Below are 25300 nucleotides of genomic sequence, written 5' to 3'. Positions count from 1 at the left end.
CTTCGTGGCTGCTGTCAGAAGTGTTTTTCAACAATTTCATTGCCAATTTTACAATAATGCCTTTAGTTACATAAATAATCATCATCATCATAAATTCAGCTTTTTCCGTCAACTGCTGGTGGCCTCACTTCGCGTACGTGTGTACCCTCCTCTGTGCTGTACCTTTTTATATTGATAACATTATAAAAAATAACATGTCGTTTTCGATCATTAAATTGAACACAACTAAGCTAGGTGAAAATCTACAACCTACTAATATATAATAAATTCCAAACTTAAATGTCTCAAAGGTCCGGATCAAAATGGGGAAAATTTGATTTAGTTCACTCAGCCCAGCTCACAAAAACATAATCATCATTAAACAATTGAAAAAAAAAAACGTGTAAAATTATGTTCCGAAATCATACAATAATTTAAATAATTAAGTCGACTCCACAGTTTTTCCTGTCCAGGTCAGGCCAGTAGAGCACCCAGCCGCCACGTAAATCTACATCAACACACTGTCCCTTCGTTTTGTTCTCATTCACTTAAGGCTCGCATCCCCTCCCTACCTTATTAAGGCACCTGATCCGTAGCCCGATACCACAGCTTTAAACTATTGTTGAGTTTTGGCGACCGTGATCTGTGGAGGAATGTACGTTTGCTTTTTTTATAGGGACTTGACTGAATTGTTTGGCACCATATTAACGTCACATCACGATGTTTGTAGGTATTTCTTTTGATGAGTAAAAAGAGATTATTAAATCGACACTACTGGGGAAAAGCGACAGTGAGGATTTTAACTCTGATCAATTATAAATATTTATATATAATCATCACAGCGGAAACAGAATTTCGCAAACAATCTTATCAAAGTGTAAGTTAATTTCACTACTAACTTATTTCGTGACAAAATATTTTACCAAAGCAAACTTCTGTTTGATACCACTAGCGCCATCTGTGATCACACGTGAGTGAGCTTCTGAACAAAAGTTGCAATATTGTCGAATTAAAATTCTCATTGTTTCAAAATAAATATAATGAATCCTATTAAGCTTATTGAATCGGCGACAAAAAGAAAAAAAAATGTAAGCAGTATCGACTCACCGGTTCACCCTGGTCCGGCCGAGTCCGGCAAAAGAGAAGCCAAATACCTGTAAACATTTGTTTCTTTTATTTGCAATGTTTAATTAAACGCATCGTGCTCGGATGGCCATTGTCCGACTTACCTGGCTGATTTAAATCTGTACCTAACCGGTTGCCGCCCAATAGCCTTTTATTTTCAATAATTTATTTACTTCTCAAAATATCTGAACCACAATCACGCATCATTCATTGCACAAAAAACATAATCAAAAATATTTTACTTTTACACTTCGCTGCTTTGTTTTGCAGGCTTAAAATATATTAGTCAGGTACGAATAAAGTTTATTGCACTCATCGCGCGCGGGGCCCTTTCTAACTAAATCTATGCACTCATTAATCAAACGTCGTCTTTGTTTTTTTTTTACCTTCTTTTATAATACCTACAATACTCAAGCATTCAATTTATAAAGCCAAATCAAGTCTAGGATCATAGAGTTCGATTTTCAAATTGCATCGCATCGTAAGGAATGTGCGTTTAGTTTCGCGATTTAGCGCCACACGTTCAACTTTCGGCGCGTTTCACGCGTCTGCTGCACGACGTCACTTCGTCCGTCAAACTTCGGGGGCGGGCCACAGGGATGGGCTTCGTACTAGTTCGGCTAACTTCGGAGCGCTCTCGCTCTGCCGCATGCGTCCGCAAGGTGAGCTGAGTCACATACGTGTTTTGGTGCTATTTTTATTCAATTCGTCATTACATCTGTACGTACTGGTAAGTGAATATTACAATTATATCGTGTATTATAATAATTATGTCATCAAATCGGCACATTATTTTCTCGTAACTCTAAAAAATAAACGTAAATGGAACGATTCTTTTGTTCGTAATGTTGTTTGTTGACATTTGAAAATTCCATACTTTTCTTTTGACTACGACGATAAATGATAAAAGGACTTAATATTGTAACAATTTAATACCAATACTGAGTATGCCAGTGAGTTTTAATAACTTTTTAACAAACACTACAAACATAACCTAAAATATTTTGACAATGGTCTTTTATCGTCAACAATAGATGGCGCTACTGTCGGGGGCGGAGTTCCCGCTAGACGTATGTCATTTCTGATATAATTGAAGGTTAGTTCGGGATTGTCGAAAATTTTAGATAAAGCGTTGTTTATTGTTTATTTTATAACCCCAACCCCGCTCTGAGTCGTAAACATAGGGTTCTGTATTGGCGTAATACAAATATTTTAAATCTTAGTGTTTATGGCTGCTGATGTGGGATAAAATTTCTGTTTTCGCATAAAGTAACAAGTTTACAGTTGCCTTCTGCAACTTTAGTTCCACAAGTCAAACTATGTATTATTTCAGTTTTAGTCACCAGTCTGCGTTTGTATTATATAAGATTATTCAAGGAAAATTAAATCTGTATAGAATGCCAATGTTTTTCTGTATTTCTTCATCTATTACAACCGGATTTAATGCATTAAACTTGTAACACTTAATGGGCCACCAAAATTCCTTCCAGTGCTCACTTATTGCAATATTATGTAAAGGACCGATCTGCAAACTTTCAAGTTACTATATTCAGAGATCTATTTGTCAGCGATTAATGATGACTCTAATCTAATCTTATATCCCAAGACAAAATCAATGCATTTAATAAGAACACTTCACGTATAAATAAGTAGATAGTCACTATAGCATTTCTCAAAAAGCTACAAATTACTGGCATCCTCCTTCTAACCTTAAATTTCTTCTATTATCGCATGCAATGCACCGATCCCTACAGTGTGTTAGGCAGTTAGCGACCCTTCCAACACAGGGTGTTAGGAACTCACATATTTTTACAACTCCAGTGTAGGTACTTCTTCATCGTCAGTTCGCGAGTACTGTTGATCCACTGCGACTTGCGGTACGGTCAGCAACCGCAGTGACCTTCAATTATAAATTTAGATATTTATTTTGATTTCCAGTATCCTTATTCTTTTCAGATACAGAGACAGTATCACGTATTTGTCCCTTACGGGGTAGACAGAGCCAAGAGTTGCGATATTCGAAGGCCACATTAAGCGGTATGGCGGGCTTATTGGTGAAACTGAGATTGGTTATAAGTGACAGATAGTGACAGGCCATCACCTGTGAGAATATCCTCAAGTGTATGACACTTTAATTGGTTTGACTTTTGCAATTTGCGTGTGAGGAGAAGCAGTTTGAACCTATATTTTATTCTTTTCAGAGCACATTTTATCTTTTTCTTATTATTTTCACCGGTCACCAATTATCTAAATATATAAAAGAACAAACTGAATGACTGACTGACTGACACATCAACGTACAGCCTAAACCGCTGGGTCTAGAAACTTCAAATTTGCCACGTAGGTTCATTATGTGGCCTAGGGGTGCACTAAGAAAGGATTTTTCAAAATTCACCCTCTAAGGGGGTGAAAGTGGGTTCAAAGTTCGTATGGGGAAACCAGATTACTTAATTTGTTTTGTTTGAAACTTTACAGGATTACTTCTATCAATAAATGAGTAAATACGGGTCTTCGGATTTTTCAAAAATTTACCCCTAAATGGGGGAAAAGGGGCTAATGAAGTCAAATATCAACATGGATATTGTTTGTACGGTTTTTCGGGTCGCTGATTACGAATAACACAACGTGTTTGAAATCTAACGTGGTGGAAGTGAAATACCATCAACCCTATTAGGATGGAATGGGGTTGTTATGATTATATCAATGTCTGGGTGTTCGTCAGTGCAAACGTTGCGCGCATTACGTCGTCCATTTTACAGCAGATGAGGTGGCCCTTCGAGGTCAATTCTCCAAGGCCAATAAGATCGTGTGATTTGACTCTGCTAGACGTTTTTCTATATAGAAACTATTTTACACGACTTTATCTCTTAGGGTGTAGACAGAGCAAAGACATATCACGCGGGCGAAGCCGCGGGCAACGTCTGTATGTATGTCTGTTACTAGGCTATATCTCATGAACCGCGATAGCTAAATAGTTGAAATTACTTATTACTTTATATAGTAATTAACAGTAATAGTAAATACAAAAAATGTTTAATTTATGTTTGTGGTTAATAAAAAACCGGGACGTAAAACGTCATGGAAAACGGGACGGCACGTGTTGCAGAAAACGGGAGTGGGAGTCGGAGCGGGAAATGGGAAGGAGACACGTAGTGGGTAACGAAACGGGACACATTGCGAAAAACATGATGGCACATAATATGTAGGAAACGGTACGGGATATCTACAATTCTACATTACATAGCAGGAAGCGGACAAGTTGGACAAGTTTGCGGGACGAGACACACAGCGGGAAACGAGAAATTGAACTAAAGATGAGAAAAAATGCGAATTTGAATCGTATATGTTTACATATAGTCTTACAGAGTACGCGATAAAATTACTGAGATTTTGCTATGAAATACACGCGGGCGAAGCCGCGGGCAAAAGCTAGTATTTAATATTGGTCATCGGACGACCTGAGGTAAGGTGAAAGATATGAATCCACAATGTCAATGTCTGCCGCGACAGATTCAAAAAATTGTAAAATCACACAAAAAACGTCGGTGCCTTGCGGACGCTCCAAGGCGTCGCTGGGGGCCGACTCTTGACAGATTTATAGCGTGCGTGGCTGTTACTCGTACGCACCGCACCACACCGCGCCCCTCGCAACACCCCCTGTCCCCGTCTCACGAAAATTAAAACGTTCCATTTTCGAAATTCTTTTAAATCCCACACGATTGAATTAATTTTATTTATTGCACGCACACCTGAGTTTGTTGTTGACTGTACTTTTGATTTGCGGTCGTTCAATGTTGTCCCAATTTTTATTTATTGTAAATTGAATTCCATTATGTTTTGTTTAGTAAATTCTGCTTTTATTACGGAATTTTCATAGCTGAACAGTCCATATATTACACACTTAAATCATAAGTCATTTATCGTAATACAAAATCTTACTCTACGGTACTATTGCATTATTATTAACATCAGCAAAAAAACATCAACCCAGAACCTCAACTTGCAACAATCATTGAGTCTAATATTATAATAATATTCTCAAAAACTTGAAGATTTATTACGCGCAGCTATGGAAACAATGAGGGATTTCTGAGGAGAAAAAAAAACCGGTAAATTTATGACTAGTCACAGACAATGAGAGTAATGCATCACTCGTCATAAAGGACAGATTATGTCTGTCTGTTTGGACAGATTTATGAGCGAATTGCATAATAGATGCAACCAGCGCATAGAGCAAAAAGTAGATCCGTTATTTGGAAATGTTGTAGTTCGTGTGACTTTCATCTCGATTAATATCTATATTTGAATTTAAATTTTGAAACAAGGTTTCTATTGAGTTTTGTTTTTAAATAAATATATTTTTAGGGTTCCATATTTAGCTTATGTAAAGCTAGTTAATTTGCACCTGTATATGCGCTAGCTAACTCGCGAAAATTAGAAAACCTACGTTTCAATAGTTTTCAATTATTCTTCATAAAAATAAAAATAGTTATTTATTATCATAATTTATCACAGCGAAAACAAAACGCGTCCTCATACATAGGTGGCTAATTAAAAAAATAAATCAAACGTCCTGGATTATCCGAGCTCCGGGACAAATGTTTCCGGTCGGGACGTTTTTATTTATTTTATTATTTTTATTTACGGAATAAAAATTTATGGTCTCGCCGACCGCCTTCCGAGAGATTTAGCGGAGCGTCATAGACCCGCTGAAACTCGATCCACTTGAGTTATGTGGGTTTTAATAGCCCGCGCTGTGAAACGCTCCCCAATATATATATTTTTGATTTAAATACGTTATTCAATGTGATTATTTTCCGGAAATTTTTGCATTTGATGCGGTCGCTCCTGCCGTAAATCAGTTTAATGTTTTTAATAACAAAGAGTTTGCGTTTTGTTTATTATTCTGTGTATTTAAAAAATCTCCAGAGTTTTCTATTCGCATTCGTTTACGGTTTTATCTATTTGATAATTGCTAAGCTATTGATCATATCTTCCGCAGTGAATATTGCTGCTTTTCTTCAAAAGTCTCAGAAGCTTCTTTGACAAAGCCGTCATGAAATGCAATGTACTTAGTCTGAGGAATCAGTATTTACTGCGAATGCAATGCTTATTCCTAATTCTTCATATCATTTGCGAACACATTATAGTTAATCCTGCGCTTCACTAATCCATACAGTTCAGGCTCCAGAACTTATATAACATACATGAAAAAAACGGAATATTCGAAGTGGCTAATAATTTAGCACAATTTGCACAATTTATCAGCAGCCACCTAGCGGCCAAACGCGCAAACACGCGACAATAACTTGTAATACAACTCGAGTACAAATTTAGTTATCCACCCACTCGCTCGATTATTTATAATAAAAACCTTTTTATACATTTTGTTTTCGATTCAACATAAATAAGATATGTTATTTAAAGCCAATATATCACTTGACAGGTGGTAGGATGGTCTGTCCGTGTCTCTGGGCAAATTTATGCTCAATTTTTAGGTTATTTAAAGGTTAAAGTCGTTTGATGTTTAAAATACAGTCAGTTGATTCGAAGCAACTCGTAAGATTTACACATATATCAATGTAAGGTTTTGTGTGAGTGCTGTGAGAGATTTTAATCAAAGTCCGAGAGTTCGCTTCGTTGCCGAGCCGGGAATCGAACCCCTATCATGCACAGGTCGGCAATTAAGTTTAAACGATTAATTAAGAAGATCTGTTCGGAAATCGATTGCGCACTCGATTATTTGGAAGATACTCGAGTTATACAGAGAAGTGTGTAGCCCCAATGTGATTTTAATTGAAGCCAATGGCCGAGCCATATGTTGATCAAAACGAATGTGATGTAGGTATACCCAATTTGGCTTCACAGAAATTAGAAATGACCAAGTGAAAAGAAGCCAGCATGTGACTAAATCGAGGTCGTTTAATCGTATTATGTTTAGTAAAGTTAATAAACGAGCGCTCTTGATCTTGCTCTGAATAAATAAAAGAAAATACGTCACCATACAAAGGCGCGCTCTGCGTCCATACTCATATTAAAAAGAGAAAAGATTTGTATTTTTGTTTTGTTTGTAATTAATAAAGTCAAAAACTACTGAGCCTATTGATGAAATTTGGCATAGAGATAGACGAAACCTTCACAGGAACGACGAAACATCGGCTACTTTTTATCATAGTACACAGTAGTAACACGAGCGAAGCCGGTACGGTAGCGACCCGTACCGTTTGAAATCAGTTTATTTAGTCGAAAGGAGAGGTAAACATAACTTCTGTTGTATCTTGTATACATACATACATACATGGCGTAGATATAAATAATTTTAAACAGCTTCATGTTGACTCAACGAAATAATTATGACGTTATTACTTTGTCGCAGTAATGAAGCCAATATTTTACCTTTAGACGTAGGTTCTTATTGATTTCAAATTACTATTCATAAGATGCATACTTACTCTAATATATCGTTGAACAATTATTGGAAAATAAATAACTTGATTTCAATTATAAATATGAAATATAACGTCTATATTAAACCATCAATTTATATGTTTAGCTTCAGTGGCGGGAACGGAAAATAATCTTCACTAGAAACGGTCTCGCTGACGCCATCTGTTTTGTGAATTAGGAACTGCGAATTGTTTGCTATGGCTACAGAAACAGCGGGAGTTCGGATCAACGCTGCGCCCAATGATTCATGGAAGTCGTTCGAATTTTTGAAAATATAGGAATATTATTTTGTGTTTGGCAATGAAGAGATTGGTGTGAAAAGAGTTCGTTGCGTCGGCGGCTGACGCGGAGCGGCGACGGCGTCGAGCACTAATCGATGCGCGCCACTGCGCTGTCTTCCGACGGCGGCCATTACGCACCTTTATGGCCACCCGGCCCTCCCTTCCCGCGCCCCGCTCTAAGGCGGCACATGACGAATCAATATGCCGCCAACCGACTCAACACTTATTTATTTGACACGATTTATTAGCCGAATGCCTGTAAACTTTTATGCGCCCTCTGTTCCCGTCCCCCCCTCCACCCGGGATGCTTTATGATGGACACGGCCGTGATAAAATTCTATGTTCCTGCTGCCGACTACGTTTATTGGGAATCGGAACAGATGTCTGGAAAATTTGAAGTTGCTAAAAGAAATTATATTTTTTTGCCGCGACTGTGTGCTTTACCTAAAGCGCGCCGTTACCTATGGCAATAACAATTTCTTTTTGCCATTTCGCTTCATTAATTACCGTTTTATTTTTCAAGTCGTGCAATTAACATTTGTTAGATTTTTTGCAGTCGCCAGCGGTGTTTGCGACCGCAAAGTAGACGCAAAATGTCGGCAGGAAATGTGTAATTTTTTCACAAATATTGCGGAAGGAAGTCGACGGCTTCCTCTGTTTAGATGGTTTTTATGCTAATCGCGGAGATTTGCTGGATTTTCTTTTAGCACAACAATTATTCACTGCGATCTTTTAAGAAATTAGCGAGAAGGTGACCGTGGTTGTTTTTCTGGCTCGTTGGCGGCTGCTTGAAAACTTTCGTTACTCTTACGCAGCTGCTATACGACTTTACGTTTTTAGCAAATATAGGAACATATAATCATATTACTTTTCGTTAAATTAAGCACTGTATAAACAGCTGACCGTGGTTCTAGTTGTATTGCTTAGCGTAAATGTTTTTGTGCAATGTGACGGCTGGCGGTGCGTTGTCGTAACGGACGACGATAATGCAGCCCTTGCCGCAGACCTGCCGACACGTTTTTAGTAATATTTGTCGCTTTCCATTATTTTAATAGATCGTGATGCACTGTTTTTTTTATAACATCAAATATCATACTATTCAGATTATTAAAATAATATTGGCTTTTATAAAATTATTATACATAAGCTGTTTATTATTTATTAAGATTATAATATATGTACGTTTATATATAATATACATTGCATGCATGATGTATCCTGAAAGCTATCGTCGCAGTGTGTCTTTCTAGACTTGCCCGAGATTGTTGTACTTCGCTAAAGGCCAAAACGAACTTCTCTCTTTTTTCTATATGAACGTACAGTACGGACCCAAAACGGGGCGTAAATAAACAATGCAACTTTGTATATGTGTAACAAACAAATGCATAATAAATCGACGTTTAACAATCTTAAATTTATTAAGCCACTCAACCTACATGATAGATTTAAAAATGCGCTCACCTGCTAATGAACTTTTAAGTGGATAGTTTTGTCAAGTCGCAACTATCTTCAGCAGTTATTCACCATCCAAACTTAATTGGTACGATGTAATTCGATTAAAACGCAATATAAGTTAATGCTAAAGGTTAATGTAGTAATGGCAGAACATAAATTTATTATTGAAAAATAATCGAGCCATTTTACTGCTTCTTAACAGTTCCTTGATATATTTTTCAATATAAATATTCGTGATGAAGAACGTGGATAAGTTAATGAGTTCATTAAAATTACTTCTTGTTGGGTTCTGCTTCAACTGTTTGATAAAATCTTACAGTTGGCGAGCTATGTACGATTGAAACACGAGTTATTTATATGATGTGTATTACAATCCACTCCAATGCATAAAATGTAATTGTTATATCCTGTAATATTACTACGAAAACGTAATTATATTTTACTTTGGTGCTCAAAAATATCCTGCTTTTTTTAAAATTAACATTATATCCAACAATTCCTAGTTATTTTTCTTTGGGTGGCCTGTGAAATTTCCAAAAGGTTGTATAGACTCTTTCGAATTTATTTTACAACTTATGAAAACAAATGTTGTTGACGGAATTTTGCCCCCAACATATAAATACTGAAGTTTTCGTTCCTGTACATTGTCGAGGTACAGAATAAGCAATAGTACGTTACGTACTATGTCGAGCGCAGCCCGGAGCGGTAGCTTAGTATGCTGACGTAGTGCGGGGCCGATTGGGTCGTTGAATTAATACGAACTACATTGTGTGCCAAAGTCAGCTTAGTTGGGACTTATTCTGGGAGACCAGCTTGCATGAGGTTTCGAATGAAGTTTCTGTTGGATCTTATTATGAACTTTCATATCTTTTGACTTAAGAACTTTGTATACCTTTGAATATCTCATAATTTAATCAACTATGTACAAACTATATAGTTTGTTATATATAATTAATGTTAATATCTAATAAATCGTGATTTTTTAAAGTAACCCTTTAGACTTAAACACATAAATGACTAATTTTTGCTGAAGAAAATTAATGAATGTTTTTTTTTAAGATTAACAACAACGTATAAAAATGTTTTTATATATTTTTTTATTTGAAAGTGTAGATTCTAAAACCAGAAATATGTATGCCTTACCATTTTATAAATTGTACAAAAAATACGTAATTTCTAAGAAATCTCCAACAAAATCTAGCATTCCCAAGCGTCGTCGCTCCGTTCCACGTCGACATAGTAACTTCGCTCCGTACACTCGAATGCATAACAGACAAACAGGCTAATCCCGGCGTTATCGTAAATTGTCAGTTTATGACGTGCGGAACGGCCGCGGGGGCGCTGGTGGCGCGGGACGGAGTTTTCTAATTTCGCCCCCTGCGCCCGTTTGATGCGCTAATTCGTGTAAGCAGTTTCTGAACGTGCTTGTTTCGAGTTCACTTCAATATACAACGTACATATTTGCCACAGACACCTCTCTTATACCACCACAATAAAGTCCGAAGTCCTATCACTGGATAAAATAAAACTTGGCAAGGCTATCGTCGGCTTTTACATAGAGTTGCGCAATTTACATACATTTGATTGTTCGGTTTTTAAATTGGGAATTAACTGTGTTAATCGTGAACTGCTGTTTGTTAATGTTCCACTGAATTTGAAATAATAGTGTTGTGACCTGCGCACCATCATAGGCTATTAAATTAATACTGTAATATATCGTGCAATTTTTCTTTTAGCCATATAAGTGTTTTAAACTTAGTTTATTGTGCGTGAAACGCTTGCTTACGAGTTTTTCAATATTTCTTTAAGCGTTAGGTTATTATCTCTTATAAATTACTTATTTGCGTACGTTTAGTGGTAATAATAAGCTTATGCATGCTCGCTCACCATAGATATACCAATTGAGGTTTAGGTTGAAGTACCTGTAAGTAATTATTAACAGACAACTTGTATTGCCACACCTGCCTAGTTCTCTGAAGAAATTAGTTTTGCTATTGTGAATAGTTAATTGAGTGCGAAGTTCCTGGTACAGATAAATTAGAAGATATAACATGGACTCTTATAAAAAGTCTAATTCCAAATATGTATTTATAATTTTGTTCATATTCGTCGTATATACCTTATGAATTAGCACACAAATTTGTGTTTTCATAGACCACCACCACTAGCCTCCATTGTCGAAGAAAATCATTGAGAGAAATCTACGCTCTAGTAGTTATAGTCGATTAGTAGCTGTTAGTTCCAGAGCAGCGTTAATCACTTACCATCAGGTGGCTTGGTCATTTGCCGCCATGTTTTATTCAAAATAGTGAGTAAAGAAGACAAATCGCATTAACATCAATAAATCATATGTTGTATTCTTTTTAAAAACACCAACAGAAACAGACACTGAAGAACTCTTAAGTAGAATAAAAATAATATACTAGATATATTACAGTTAATAGAAAGCAGACTCGTAGGTCGTATTGAAAAAGTGCAGTTTTATTCGTATCGTTGCCCAAGTCTAGATATAACCGATGTAAAGACATGTGTAAGCTCAACTACTTACAAAGCAACAAATGAATGGCTGTATACAGCGGACGCGATCGGGCGGTCAGCAACAACATTACAGTACAGCCACATATCAAAGCGGAGATGCGATCGCATCGCGAGCTGCGCCGGCGCATCACCAATTAATACTCTTCATTTAATCGATTCCTTCAATTATTCCACCTTGATATATGTTAATCCTTTCGGCCTGGCCTCCCCGGGATATTGTTAGCTATAATTACGTGGGAGGCGACCTCTATTGACAAGTATTGATGTTTTTAATCTGATGTTAGGATAAGACATTAGTATGCGCCCGTCCGTCCGTTGATTTGTGGCCCGCCGGCTCATTGCCTCGTAATTATTGGATTTCGGCGCGATATTTATTGGCATTTCTCACAGTCTTGATTTATCATTGGCCTGTCATTGGATAGAATTATAGCCGGGGAGAACCTTGTGTTTTTTGTTTATTAGTGAACAATCCCAAAGGTATACCCAATACGTCATATTTCAATACGTTACGCGTTAGGACACATGATCACCTCCATTAAGGAGACGTCTCCCGACGGATTACTGCCGTCAGAGCCTCGGAGTAATGAGATGGCGAAAAATATTGGAAATAACACGCGACAATAATAACCGTCTAATAGGGAGGTGCGCGCAGCTGCGGCCCTCTGCCGCTAGGGGCGCTGGCGTCGCGCGATACATGCGACTCGATGATTAAAATTGTATCGATTTGTGAACGTTTTGCTTTTTTATCGAGTTATAATTGCTTCGCAATCATGTCCCTAATTAATTAATGAATTACTAGCTCGTCCATTTCATCTGACGCTGCGTGCAGCGATACAATTTTACTTGCTATTTTTTATCAATGCGTAAGTTTATTGTCTATTACTAACTCTAACACCACCAACGCTTTTTTCACACTTTGATCAGTATATTTCTACACTGATCGAAAAACAAATATCAAATTAATTTATTTACTTGCATACACCTACAAACCTAGTGTCTAATACCTTACTGACAAACTAAGTACCTATACTTACCTAAAATATACGATTTTATTCGTCCACCTCTCCACCACACCATCTTTCTTTGATATATTATTTTCTGTAAACTAGTTAGACAATCTTACTAACGCAATAATCGGTTTCGCGCAAAATGATGGATTAACGTCAGACGACACGCGCATTTTCTTTTAAAAATAACCCGGCGAAATTGCACCGAGCTAATATTCCCTTGCCAATCACGTTGCTCAGTCAATTTTCAATTTTCCCGCTTAATAAGCACGTCACCCCGCTTGAACAATGTTGGGTGTTTTTATTGCGCGTGTGAATATTAGTTTTCGGGTCAAATATTCTTAAACATTTTATCATGGTTAGAAATTATTACGTACATTTCATAATCTCCTTAATAAAGGTGAATTTGGAAGAATATAAATATTAAGTATAGGCGGTAATGTGACTACCTACCTGAAATTGATACTTTTGTGATTACCTGAATTGGTACTTTTATATAGCTAGTTGCTGATAAGTAGTTGGGTAGTACATAATTATTCATTAGTACTTTCCTAATATTAAAAAAAAATTACTTATACGATACTAGCTGCGCCCCGGGACAACGTATCCAGTTTATATTATTAGATTTATATTATTATATTAAAAAGTACCCAGTTTATATTATTCCAGGTTATATACCCGTGTACCAAATTTCATAACAACCCGCACAGTAGATTTCGCGTGAAAGATAAACCGATCAAACATACATACACACACTCACATACATCCTCATAAACTTTCGCATTTATCATATTAGTAGTTCTCTGTATCTAAAAACGTTCATTCACAAGCTATACTGTACTTACAGCTTTAATACTATAATTTCGTCACTCTCACATAGAGCAGAGTGGCGCAGTGGAAGCGTGCTGGGCCCATAACCCAGAGGTCCGTAGATCGAAACTACGCTCTGCTAGGAATTTTTTTTCATCTTTTTGTTTTTTATTATTTGATATTTCTGTATCTTATTTCATGATTATTTAATTATACAATAACATCATTGTTTTTGTTACAATATATTTTTAATTTATTTTTTCTTTCTCACTTTACATGTTAACATTTTTATCAAGTAAATAGTAATAACTACCTACTTAGTACTTACCTACATAATATTTTTAGAACATTGACATGCGATGTAGGTACATACTGTGAATTTAATTACAGAATAAAACGCACAGATAAGAAAAACAAAACTAGCTATGGCAATAAAACACGACAACGCTTTGATACCACCGCTACAGCTGTACACGTCAAAATATTGATTTATAAATCTAATGTAAACCTCCCCAGCTCAATACGTGCATCAGGGAGCACCAATAATTGCATACAAGAACCAAGAAGTACATTCAAGAACTGCGCGCTTTTCCATTAGCGTCGCGTCACGAGAGATTTATGTTTAATTGAAATCGTCGAGTGTTGCCACTACTGATTTATATAGCGGCCATCGCTCACGGGTATTGGGAATCAACAATAGACATTGTTTGATTATGTACGCGTTAATTTTATGATTTCGCGCGCCTGAGGCGGCTATGTTGAAGGGAACGACTGGATGTCTTGTTGAGACATGTCACGCCATCTATCGGCGACATTTATAGTCGTTGGAAAAAAGCAATATGTTCTTGCAATTGTTTTATTTCTTGCATTTGTTTGTTATTAGGCAGATTTTCATTTGATTGTATATTACTAATTATGATTAGTAGCGCCATCTAGTTTGAAATGAATGCAAAGATTTTACTCTTCCAATTTTATGAAATATAGCGCTACATTGTGTATAATTATTACTTAAAGCAATCCTCCAGATATTATCTATGTATAAATATAAACAATTACCTACAATGAATGAAGATTGTTTGAACGCGAGGGTGTTAATTTGCGCGCCTGCGGCTCCGTATTCAGTGTTTTTATTGTGACTACTACCGCCATCTATTATCGAGTGAGGTATTACAGTTTTATTGCACGCATTTCGTTGATGACAGCTTCACACTATCGTCGAACGCTGACGCGAATGAATTAATTATAAAGAATTATAAATTATAAATAAGAAAAACCAGCAATGTATGCCGATACGTCAAAGTTTGGCCAAATTTTCCGCGATAGTGACTGACATTTAATTATCCGGATAAGATCACATAGCTAGGATATAGGTACATAATGTATATAGCGTAGCGATTGAGGTAATAGTATTTAGAAGAAAAAAAAACAGAATTAATTACAAACATAATAACACAGGCATGTTGGTGGCCAGTGCCCACTAAATAAATTGAGTGTTCACTATAAATTAAAAAAATATATTTACCGACGTCTCCTTTTCATTAAGTCTTACTTATATGAATAATATTATTATGAATCTCGGGACATGCTGTTCGTATTATTGCTACATAAAAATAAACATATTAAGTATTTTGAATTTACAAACTTTCGAATTTATATCTAATGAAATAAGATGTTATTTCGGTTGCATTCATTATAGGTCAGGACGATAAACTGAACGCATCCATTTCCACAAATCCGTGTCAAGATGTGAACGTTAAAAAAACGCAGCTACTCACGGCGGGGTTTAATAAATAACTCCTTTACACATGTTATTATTTATTGTACGCCCCGGTGTCTGTTCGTAACGATGACGAATACGAGATACGTTAAAAAAAGCCTTTTTGAATTTTGACGTGGGATATATTCGTGCGCATGCGCGGTTATAAACAACACGGCAGGGAGCGCGCGCGCCGGCCGCTGATTGGCCGACGTAATAGCACAGATAATATAGCGTTCACTCTCCAACTCGCGCCTGACACAGAGTAATGACGGTTTGAGAGGAAACCAATGACGGATGCCCACCTTTGAACCTATTGTCTATGATATATAGAAAGTTGAGTTCTCGTTCGTTTGTTGGAGAATGCAGAAATAGATACAGCCCATAACGCCTACAGCCGTTTGATATCTATATTATCTGTTCTGCACTTTACTGCAATAAAACAAGTACCTATCTAAATGCACCTCGTGATTGTAATAAAGAGAATGTTTTCTAATACTATAAAGAGTAACGTCAATGCTAAACCATTTTGTACACTACACGAACTAACACCTAATTATGTGAGCACTAAGAAGGGATTTCCTGAAATTCCTACGGGAAACGGATTTTTACTCACATACGAAGTTGTGGGCAAAAACTAGTTTATGATAATGTTCACAATACAATCGATGTCGCAGTCGCACCAGAAGATGATGAGCTGATAATATCTCAACTAGTCGTTAAAACATCTCCAAAAATCGTATTTTGAGTCGCACACAGGTGTTTTTATATGACTTTCTTTTGTTATTTCTTCTTGGCAGTGGTCGTTCCGAAATGCCAGTAGTTTGTTACATATTATTGCACTCAGAATATGACGTGGAAAAGTGCCTGTGAAGGTCTAATTTCTGAAAAAAATATATGATTTTGTGTTGGACACCTTCCACATGACACATCACCCCGACGACCAGAGTCCAGGTTCAGGCCCGAGGGACGCATACATTCTGCGCGACAGCGGTCCGGCGATTGATTACTTGGGCAAAGCTTCATCTTAATTGATTAAGCAGCCAACTTTCAGCCCCGGTGCGGGGCCTAACTATGCAGTGCCGTGGTCAATTCAGTTTAAATGAATAACGGTGGCTAATTCAAACTTTTCAATTTGAATTCAAAATTATGACGTACCGTTTGATTTTGGAACAGAGTACCAGAAGATGTTCCAACTCATAAAACCGATAATTAGAAAAACGTCTTAACACACTATGTTGCGCGTACGTACATTTTTTAAACTGAAAATGATGAAACTTGTGAACTAGGTAGTAATTACACTTTGCTAGTAAAAATATATAGGTAAATATAAAAAAAACAAATTGCGTAAGGCCCTGGCAGGAGGGGCGAAAACCCAAGAAGTGTTTGGCTTGATGTCGTCAAGGATGATATGCGTGCCAATGGTCTGACAACTAGGGATGCCGACGACCGTGCGAAGTGGAGACGACAGAGTGGGAAAGCGATCCCTAAGCTCCGACACTCAACAGAAACAACGGATATACGATCAGACGGGAGAGAGAAAGAGTAAAATGTATAAAAAAGCTGGAGTATATGAGTAGAAATGTTTTATTCCCATATGAAGAGTTCTAGATTGCTTGTTTTGCATTACTAGATCTTCAACATGCCTAGAAAATCGTCCATTGGATATGGACGATTTTCTAGGCATGTATCGTATAACATAAGGTGGTTATTATCGATTGCCATAAGCAAGTATCAAACAATCGGCTGTGCTCGTATGCAAGACTTTTTCCCCACGGCATAAATCTTGAGCCCCGCCTTCGTCTAATGAAAATTATAATTGATTCCCACCCAGAATAGGTCATTCGGCGATCGGCGCTCAAATTATAACGAGTACTGGTAGCCGATAATGACTACATAATCGAAATTATTCTGATTAGGATGAGCCTGAGTTGGGTGCGCTGTGAGCTATGTGATCTTTGGTTATTGGACGAAACGCCTAGCAAAAGCTAGCATATGCCTGTAACGTCTAGCTTAAAAAGAGTTTTACATGAAGAAAAATCAAAAGTGCCAAAAACAAAACCCTTAAATTCTTTTTTTCGAATATGTCAGGCTTCAGGTAGGTTTGATATTTCGTAGATTTTCAAATTTTCCAGAATTTTTTATAGGTAAACATTCTGTAATTTTTCTGCAGTTTCTAAAAAGGGTTCATGGACACAAAAGTAAAGGATTACGCGAAGAAGCGAAATCGATGAGAAAAATTTTCAGAGACTTAATCCCTCCAGTGTCCCTCCACACGTGAATACTATCAGCATACAGATGAAGTGTCAATTGTTAAAACATACTCAGAGGTGTGAGTGAGACGTTGCACTAGTGTGACGTCCGTCAGTCACACGTCCAGAGGCTGACCGGGCGTGCTCCGCTTGGTACTCAGTCAAACCTGGTTTGATTCGTCCCTGTGGTTCAGTTGAGAAAAATCTACAGGCGGTGCAAATACAACTTATGAACAACTTGAAACGTTAAAATAATAACACTAGCTACTAATAATAATATTTTATAGAAAAAAATCCTTCTAAACTCCGTAGTATACAAGAATATTTTTTCTATAAAGCTTTCTTTTCTATAAAGATTTTCTATTAACTCAATGTAACTATAAATGCAGCTTTTTTTATTTGATAGCTTTTATTACCAGAGTCAATTAAAAGTTTAACATACGATGTATCCCGATTACCTAGGCGATTCCTTCTGATTCTTCATGTTGTGTGCTGTGGACTTGTATTACGTAGTTGGATCAATTGCTAGACTTGTCCAACTTTTCATATTCTTCACAGGAAGATAACGAGTTATTATCTTCGGCCCTAGATCAGTATTGTGGAAGTTGTATTTTTTTTTCATGCCTACCAGGTCGAATCTCCGGTTGCAAGGGGACCGTTCCCGCGACGTCGTCAAAGGCTGTCGCCCGAATAACGGCTCCGCCATCGATCGGCCTCCCCCCGCCCCCCTCCCCATTCAAATGTTCCACTCTGTTGCTTTTGTCCCACTCTGTGCACCTAGGTCTTGGCTTTGTGAATACTTTGACACTTGCGGTTTATATTTTTTCTGAACAGTTCCAGCCAAAAAATGCCAATATAGTCATACCAAAACTTTACAATTTTTATAAAAAATCTTAGCATTTGTTGTGTGTATTGTCTTCTCACTTATAGTAAGAATTCTGAGAAACTGCACAGTCAGAATTTCATCCGAAGTAGGTACCTACTTATAGCCCTGTGGCGACCAGCCCTGTTAACCGAACGTGATTGATATAAGGAAATAGAAACTATAATTCATCTATACAATTCTATCTCCGAAACTATCGAACCGATTTCAAAAAAGGCATATTTTATCTCAAAATTCTCACGGGAGCGAAGTCCCGGGCAACATCTAGTCTATAATATTTTGTCATATCAGCGAAATCACGTTCGTGCTATTCCAAGGCAATGCCGCAGATTAGTTTGCTACGAAGTGACAACTTCACAAACAAAATATAGATTTAGATTATTCTACAGGGCCATTTCCCCTACCATGTCATTATTGGCTGTGACGTCCAGACGCCCGGTGTCCGCGTTTAAATAAACTTAAACTTTTAGGGAGTCAGGTGTTATTTTACAAATTCTGACGCAAGTCTGACATTATAAGTATACTAGAGGCCCGACCCGGCTTCGCTCAGGTAAAGACATAATAAATTATACACCTAAACTTTCCTCAGGAATCACACTATCTTTTGGTGAAAGCCACATGAAAATCCGTGCAGTGTTTTTGAGTTTATCGCGAATAGACAGACAGACGCGACAGAGGACTTTGTTTTATAATATGTAAGGATGCAGTTGTCTATCAGGCACCTACGGGAGAATACAGAGTGGACCTTCTTAATACCAATAAAAGCATTGTTCAACACTGAAATCTATGAAAAACTAAAGGCTACAGATGATGGTATTCCCACCGTTGTCAATATCCTACATGAGTACAGACCTGGTCCAGCTATCGTCACGTCACGTGGCGACGACTTGACAGCCGGTCGGAAGGCTGCGACACCCGACACCCGCTGAATCAAAAGGTTATCAATAATGCGCGGTCACCTGTCCGGTCACACTGTCTGATTTACCATCGTGTTTTGGAAATAGCAAATATTTTGTTTGTTTCTAATATCTTTATTGTACAAAAAACATATGAGAAAAGTTACAGAAATAACAGATGGTTAATATACAATGGCAGACTTATCCAATGAAGGGATCTCTTCCAGTCAACAATATAGTTTGATAGAAATTTTGGGTCAAATAGGAATTTTTAAAAGATGACATTTCAAGATTTTACCTTTGGAATTTCCTGACGTCGAAATTAAAAGTTTAATGTATTTGAATTCTTCCATACTTTGACATTGTGATATGAGCATGATACTAGATTAGATCGGCAGTAAAGTGGGGATGAAAACGTAGAAGAGCGGACGCTGGACTCCGATGCGAAGCGAAGGGTAGCAACCGAGAAAACGATCAGACGAATACCCAGGATATAACGTCGATATAGTTCTTGAAGTAATTGCGAAGGTGATACATTAAATAATGATATATTTGTGTCTATTTTGTTACTGTAATGAAATTCTCATTGAACTCAATTGCTAAGTGTATATCGGTGAAATTTGCTTCAAATCTAAATTAAAACATTTAAAATATTTAATCATTTTACATCCCCTATCCTCAATACTAGAGTTTTGCTAGGGGGTTCAGTAGCTTACTGTACATTTAAATATAACTTTGATTAGGTTGGTTTACTACAGTATTATAGCGATTTGTGAAATGGGGCCTTTATTAGCAGGCGGATAATTTCGCTCATAAATAGCAGGTTCTGTCGCGAACCGTAGATAGGAATCAAAGATTTCCATTACGTCGGTGACCCAAATTGTAGGCTCAACAGTTTTGCTATTGGTTTTATTCAAACTGTGGCAGTACTCTTTATTATACTGTGATTTGTAGCTAAAGGCAGCCATTTTTCTACTCTGTCTGTGAAATATATACCACTACATATAATCTAACTGACAATTGCATAAATTATTTCAGACCTCCCTAAAACACATAAATTCACTAATGTCATAGAAAAAAACATCGCATTACATAGTTAGCAGTGATTTTTTCCACTGAGTTTTATTTTTTTATATTTTCATATGTATCTTTATAGTTCTGGTCACTTATCAGCAGCTAGCACAATCAATGTCATTTTAATTTCAACAAGTATCCCTGAATTAAGATTCGCGATTTTATCCGCATATAAACGCTTAGAAATATTACAACAAAACATTTTCCTTGTTCAGCTTCCAATACCACTGCTTACAAGAAGCATTGTAAAAACTTCAACTGGTGTGAAGGAATAGTGTGAAAGTATGTCGGTCGTGAAATTTCGTAAAGAAATATTCGAGTTTTATTCGACAACCATCAGTAGCCAGCGCGCCGCGTCGCTGCCACGCGTCAATCTGCCCTCGCCGCCTGACACCATTGTCTGACATACAGTTGACAAATGACAGCTGACAAATTGCCGCGCCCGTCACCGCCGTGTCGTTAATGTCATTATTGTCATTACATCCCGTTCGGGGAACTTTTTAATTATTGCTCCACGTCTTTCGCCGTCGCGGTGTTCACACGACGTTTGACGTATTGATTTTCTATTGTTGGAAATTTCGCCTTTACATCTTTACTTTTATATTATTTGATACTTATTTATTAAGACCATAGGTTACAAATATAGCCATCAAATGTTCTGAAATGTTTACGATTATATTGATACACGCACTACCATCACTATAATTGATAAATCCTTTGCACTTTGTCTACAGATTTGACATTAAGCTTTAGTATCGCGTTTAGTGTCCGTTGCAAGATATCTCTCTCATTACGGGCTGTAAAGTCTATTGTGTACCTACACAATAGACTTTACAGCCCCTAATGCAACCAAGAACAGGCGAGGGACACGTAGGTAGAATAGATACCTATAAATTCTACCTACGTGTCCCTTAATCGCCACGTATGATGTGGTGTGGTCCTATTCTAGGGCTGGACCACATGTTTTGACAAGTGTTCCGTTGCCAGATTTAGCACGCAATAAACGCAGTATTATAATTGCACATAACACGAAATTGGAAATCAATGTAAAGAATGTCGTCACGGATTTTGGAGTCAAAAAGCATTTTATGTTTACTTTTATGAGACCGAAAAAAAATATTTAAATCTCGTATTAATAAAACTGATCAGGTAAAGAGTATAAAGAATAATGAAATCAGATAGGTAATTAAATGATGCACTAACCTGAATTAGGCTTAATTTTTGAGGGCTTGGTTGCTGTAGCTATAAATATGTCAAGAGTTATTTATATTTGTTTGTTGACAGACAAACAAATTATACTAGTGTAATTGTAAAACTAAGGATAAACAAAAGCAATTAAAGGGAAATTAAATTGCCTGTGCAATAAAATTGTCGTTCCGTAAATCAAACTTATTCACAATTTATGTTTGAAGGCAAATTACTGGAGTTTTCAATGTACCAAGACGACTTCGCTTAACCGCATTTTGATGCATTGTGACATATGTATTTTAGTTACTCAGTACATATTTATCTTAACAAAATATTGGAAATAACTGTAATATTTGCGAAATTGAATTACTACTGTCTATTATACTTATTTAATAGTTATTTATAATGTTCTTAAACAATCTCGCTCATTTGATTATTTTACTAGTTAGTAACTTCCAAAGGGATTCCCCCCCGTTCAAACATAGGCAACATTTTTCTTCAAAAATCATGCCCCCCTCCCCCTTACAGTCACTTGGACTGTATGGGGGAGGGGGGCTGAAAGTTTGTATGAAAATTCGTGCCTGTTCCACTTTCACAGAAAAATTCACGCGGGCGAAGACGCGCGCAAAAGCTAGTTACAACTAAGTCAGTGCGCCTCGTTATGCAAAACAAAAGGAATTCTTCGGCTGCATTAATCTAGTGATAGATCGCTTAATGCAAATCCAGTGCAATAGCAAAGTTCCGCAGTAATGAGGCCCGTACTGTTGCGTGGATACAGACATACGAACCTGCAGACTGTACGCTTGTCTTCCACTTCCTAACAGTAAATCTGGAGTATTACAACTAGCCACCAGTCCCGGATTCGCCCGTGTAAAACTATAATAAATAATACACCTAAACCTTCCTCAGGAATCACAATAAATATATATATGAGTCTGTGCTGAAAACCGTACAAAAATCCGTCTGATAATTTTTCAGTTTGTCGCGTTCATTTCATACACGTGCGTTCAGATACGACTACTATTGTATACAGCTACTTGAGTAAGATACTAAAATCAAAAGATTAGAAAATACGCTTTGCCATTTGTGGCCTAGGGTTTTTTGCCAAAGTAGAGTGTAATTACACTGTTTTTCAAACTTCAAACCGGAACACAACACATTGCTGCGTTTTGCGGCCAAAATAGAGGAGGGTGTTAAGTAACCATGCAGACGACCTTTGTGCTGTACAATCTAAATTAACCAAATGCCCAGTCTGTACCCAACTTTAATCTCACCGATTGCATACATTATCGATCATCACGAAACAACCAGCTAAATAATTCGCATTCGAAGCATATTTATTGCCCCAGTTCTGACGAGACGTCACCGCTAATGCCCGGACCCCACGCGATTAGCGAGTTATTTCCACCCGCTCGTTTCCACCTTGTATGTATCCACCAAGAGATGTCACCGGCTCGCTCCAAAGTAAACTATCCGTCTTATCAATCTTCACGGTCAAATATTTTGACACCAGCGTTTTACCGACTTCTTTAAAAAAATATGTTACAACATTTACAGAATACACATGTTTCACAATTTTATCCTTCTCGAAGGTCAACTTATATCCTTAAATTAAAACAGCATGTTTCATTCCAGATGCTTTCACCTCGAGAGGATGATGACGATGATACTCATCTCTGCATCAAATGCAATGCCACCATCGTCGGTCTCGACGAATACGTTAAGCACCGAAAGCAGCGATGTGGCAATATTACCAAAAACGAAGCATCCAAAACTGAAATTCCAATCGATACTTTGGAACCAAGCAGCGATGTTTTCTTTCAATCACTCGAATTACAGAGCAGTGTCAAAAAGACCGCATTATCAAGACTCACTCCACCTATACCTATTTCTAAAGCTATTGATTCAAAAACAACTTTAGCCGAAGCGTCAACTTCCAGAGGATTGCCAAGAGTGAGCCCTTTGGAGAGCAATTTACGAGGTGAAGATTGGATTGGTGGTCATAGTCTAAGGATTGGTATCAATGAAGATAATCAGACGAAATTGATTAACGCTGTAGCAAGTATCAGTGGTACAGCAAAAAAAGATATTCCGACGTCTTCTTACAATATTGGGGGCTATAATGACTATAAAGGTGACGATGATTTCGACGATTCTGAAGACTCAGAAGACGATGAAGAAGAAGAAGCTCACACGAGTGGAGGGAAATGGAAACCACCTATAAATTATACCGGAGGGAAATGGCGTCCAGCATCCCCTGAACATGAAGACTGGGATTTACGTGATGATCAAGACATGTCTGGTGGAAAATGGAAATCTTTCATGGCGGTAGCTAATGAACGAGATGAAGATTATGACGCTCCACCACCAGGACATACGAAAGGCAAATGGGTGCCAGGGCACGATAAAACGCAAATCATGCAAACGACGATACAAACAAAAGGGTCAGTTCAATATTGGTGTGGACCTTGCAACAGGAGGTTAGGCTCTAGAGCTATATATGAAAAGCATTTGATGTCCAGCCTTCACATGAGAAAAGTTCTTCCCGAACATGAGTTGGAATTTTCTGGACATTTACAGCCAATGAGAAATATTATAGAGAAAAGGGCTACCCGACCTTCAAGGTTTTTGAACAACAGCATTTATTCGCAGTTGCAGAAAAAACAAAAACGTCAGTCAAAGACTAAGTTAACAGTTAAGATTGAGAAGAAAAAGCGTAAAAGGAAACCTTTTTTCGTGCAGTGCTATGGATGTAAAACGCGCGTAAGACAACATTTGATGGGAAAACATTTGATCTCACATTACCATTTCAGAAAAGCCATCGATACGAAAAGCATTGAATACCAACAATTAATTCTAGATAATATGGATGCTATCGTTCACCAATCTCCATTTCAGTGCAGCCCGTGCAAGTTTTATACCAACTGGTTGTCAAATTTTATGCAGCACTGGTTTTCTAAAGAACACGAAGAGAAAATGGCCAATATTGATGGTAGAATTTGGTGTTCTTTCTGTAAATTTGAGAGTGAATCTTCTGAGGAGATGCTAAAACATATGTCGGGACCTGAGCATAGTGAGGTGGTGGCTGTAATTAACAGATCCATGCCCATAATTATAAGAAAGAAAACCATCTTCAAATGTGACACTTGTTTTCTAGAATTCCGTTACAATATAGAATTGAAGCAGCATTGTCAGAAATCTGGCCATACACTGGCTCATACAGCAACAGATGATTATCAGGAACTTCACAAATGTCGATTTTGTAAAGTCAAATTCAAAACTTCCTTGACTTTAGCAGCTCACTTGAAATCGAAACATAACCAAAAGACGTTATTTTGCTTGGTGTGTGAGAAAACGTTCAGCTGCTCGGAAGAATCTAAGTTCCACCGACAAACTTCAGAGCACAGGATTAGAAGTAAGGAGAAGTTGATAGCGAAAGGTGTTGCTGTAGATTTAAGCAAGAAATGCCCTTACTGTCCAGAAACATTGATGTTAAAGAATGTCATTGAGCTAAAAGATCATATTCGAAAAGTACATCCTAATATTAAAAAGAAGTAAGTTATTTATATAAAACAAACATAACACATCATTTTATTGTCATCATTTCTT

At 37.3% G+C, this 25300-nt stretch overlaps 1 protein-coding gene, 1 long non-coding RNA gene and 1 other non-coding gene across 3 annotated transcripts in view; 2 read left to right on the top strand and 1 right to left on the bottom strand.

The window, feature by feature from the left end:
* Positions 1-551: 551 nt before the first annotated feature.
* Positions 552-1708, bottom strand: LOC135310068 (uncharacterized). The gene is made up of 3 exons (XR_010370359.1): positions 1209-1708; positions 1087-1133; positions 552-622 (listed from the first exon to the last, which is right to left on the bottom strand). It is a non-coding gene; the product is annotated as an uncharacterized LOC135310068 (long non-coding RNA).
* The window catches only part of LOC128683796 (zinc finger protein 91-like), a 28333-nt gene continuing 4728 nt past the window's right edge, over positions 1696-25300 (top strand). The window contains exons 1-2 of the mRNA XM_053769754.1: positions 1696-1834; positions 23327-25245. Of these exons, the coding sequence (XP_053625729.1) occupies positions 1754-1834; positions 23327-25245 (2000 nt within the window). The 5' untranslated portion in view covers positions 1696-1753. The remainder of the gene's footprint in view (positions 1835-23326; positions 25246-25300) is intronic.
* Positions 13713-13784, top strand: TRNAM-CAU (transfer RNA methionine (anticodon CAU)). The gene has a single exon. It is a non-coding gene; the product is annotated as a tRNA-Met (tRNA).

Source organism: Plodia interpunctella, chromosome 3, assembly GCF_027563975.2.
Source record: "Plodia interpunctella isolate USDA-ARS_2022_Savannah chromosome 3, ilPloInte3.2, whole genome shotgun sequence".
NCBI lineage: Eukaryota > Metazoa > Arthropoda > Insecta > Lepidoptera > Pyralidae > Plodia > Plodia interpunctella.
This window is presented reverse-complemented; position numbering and strand designations above follow the sequence as displayed.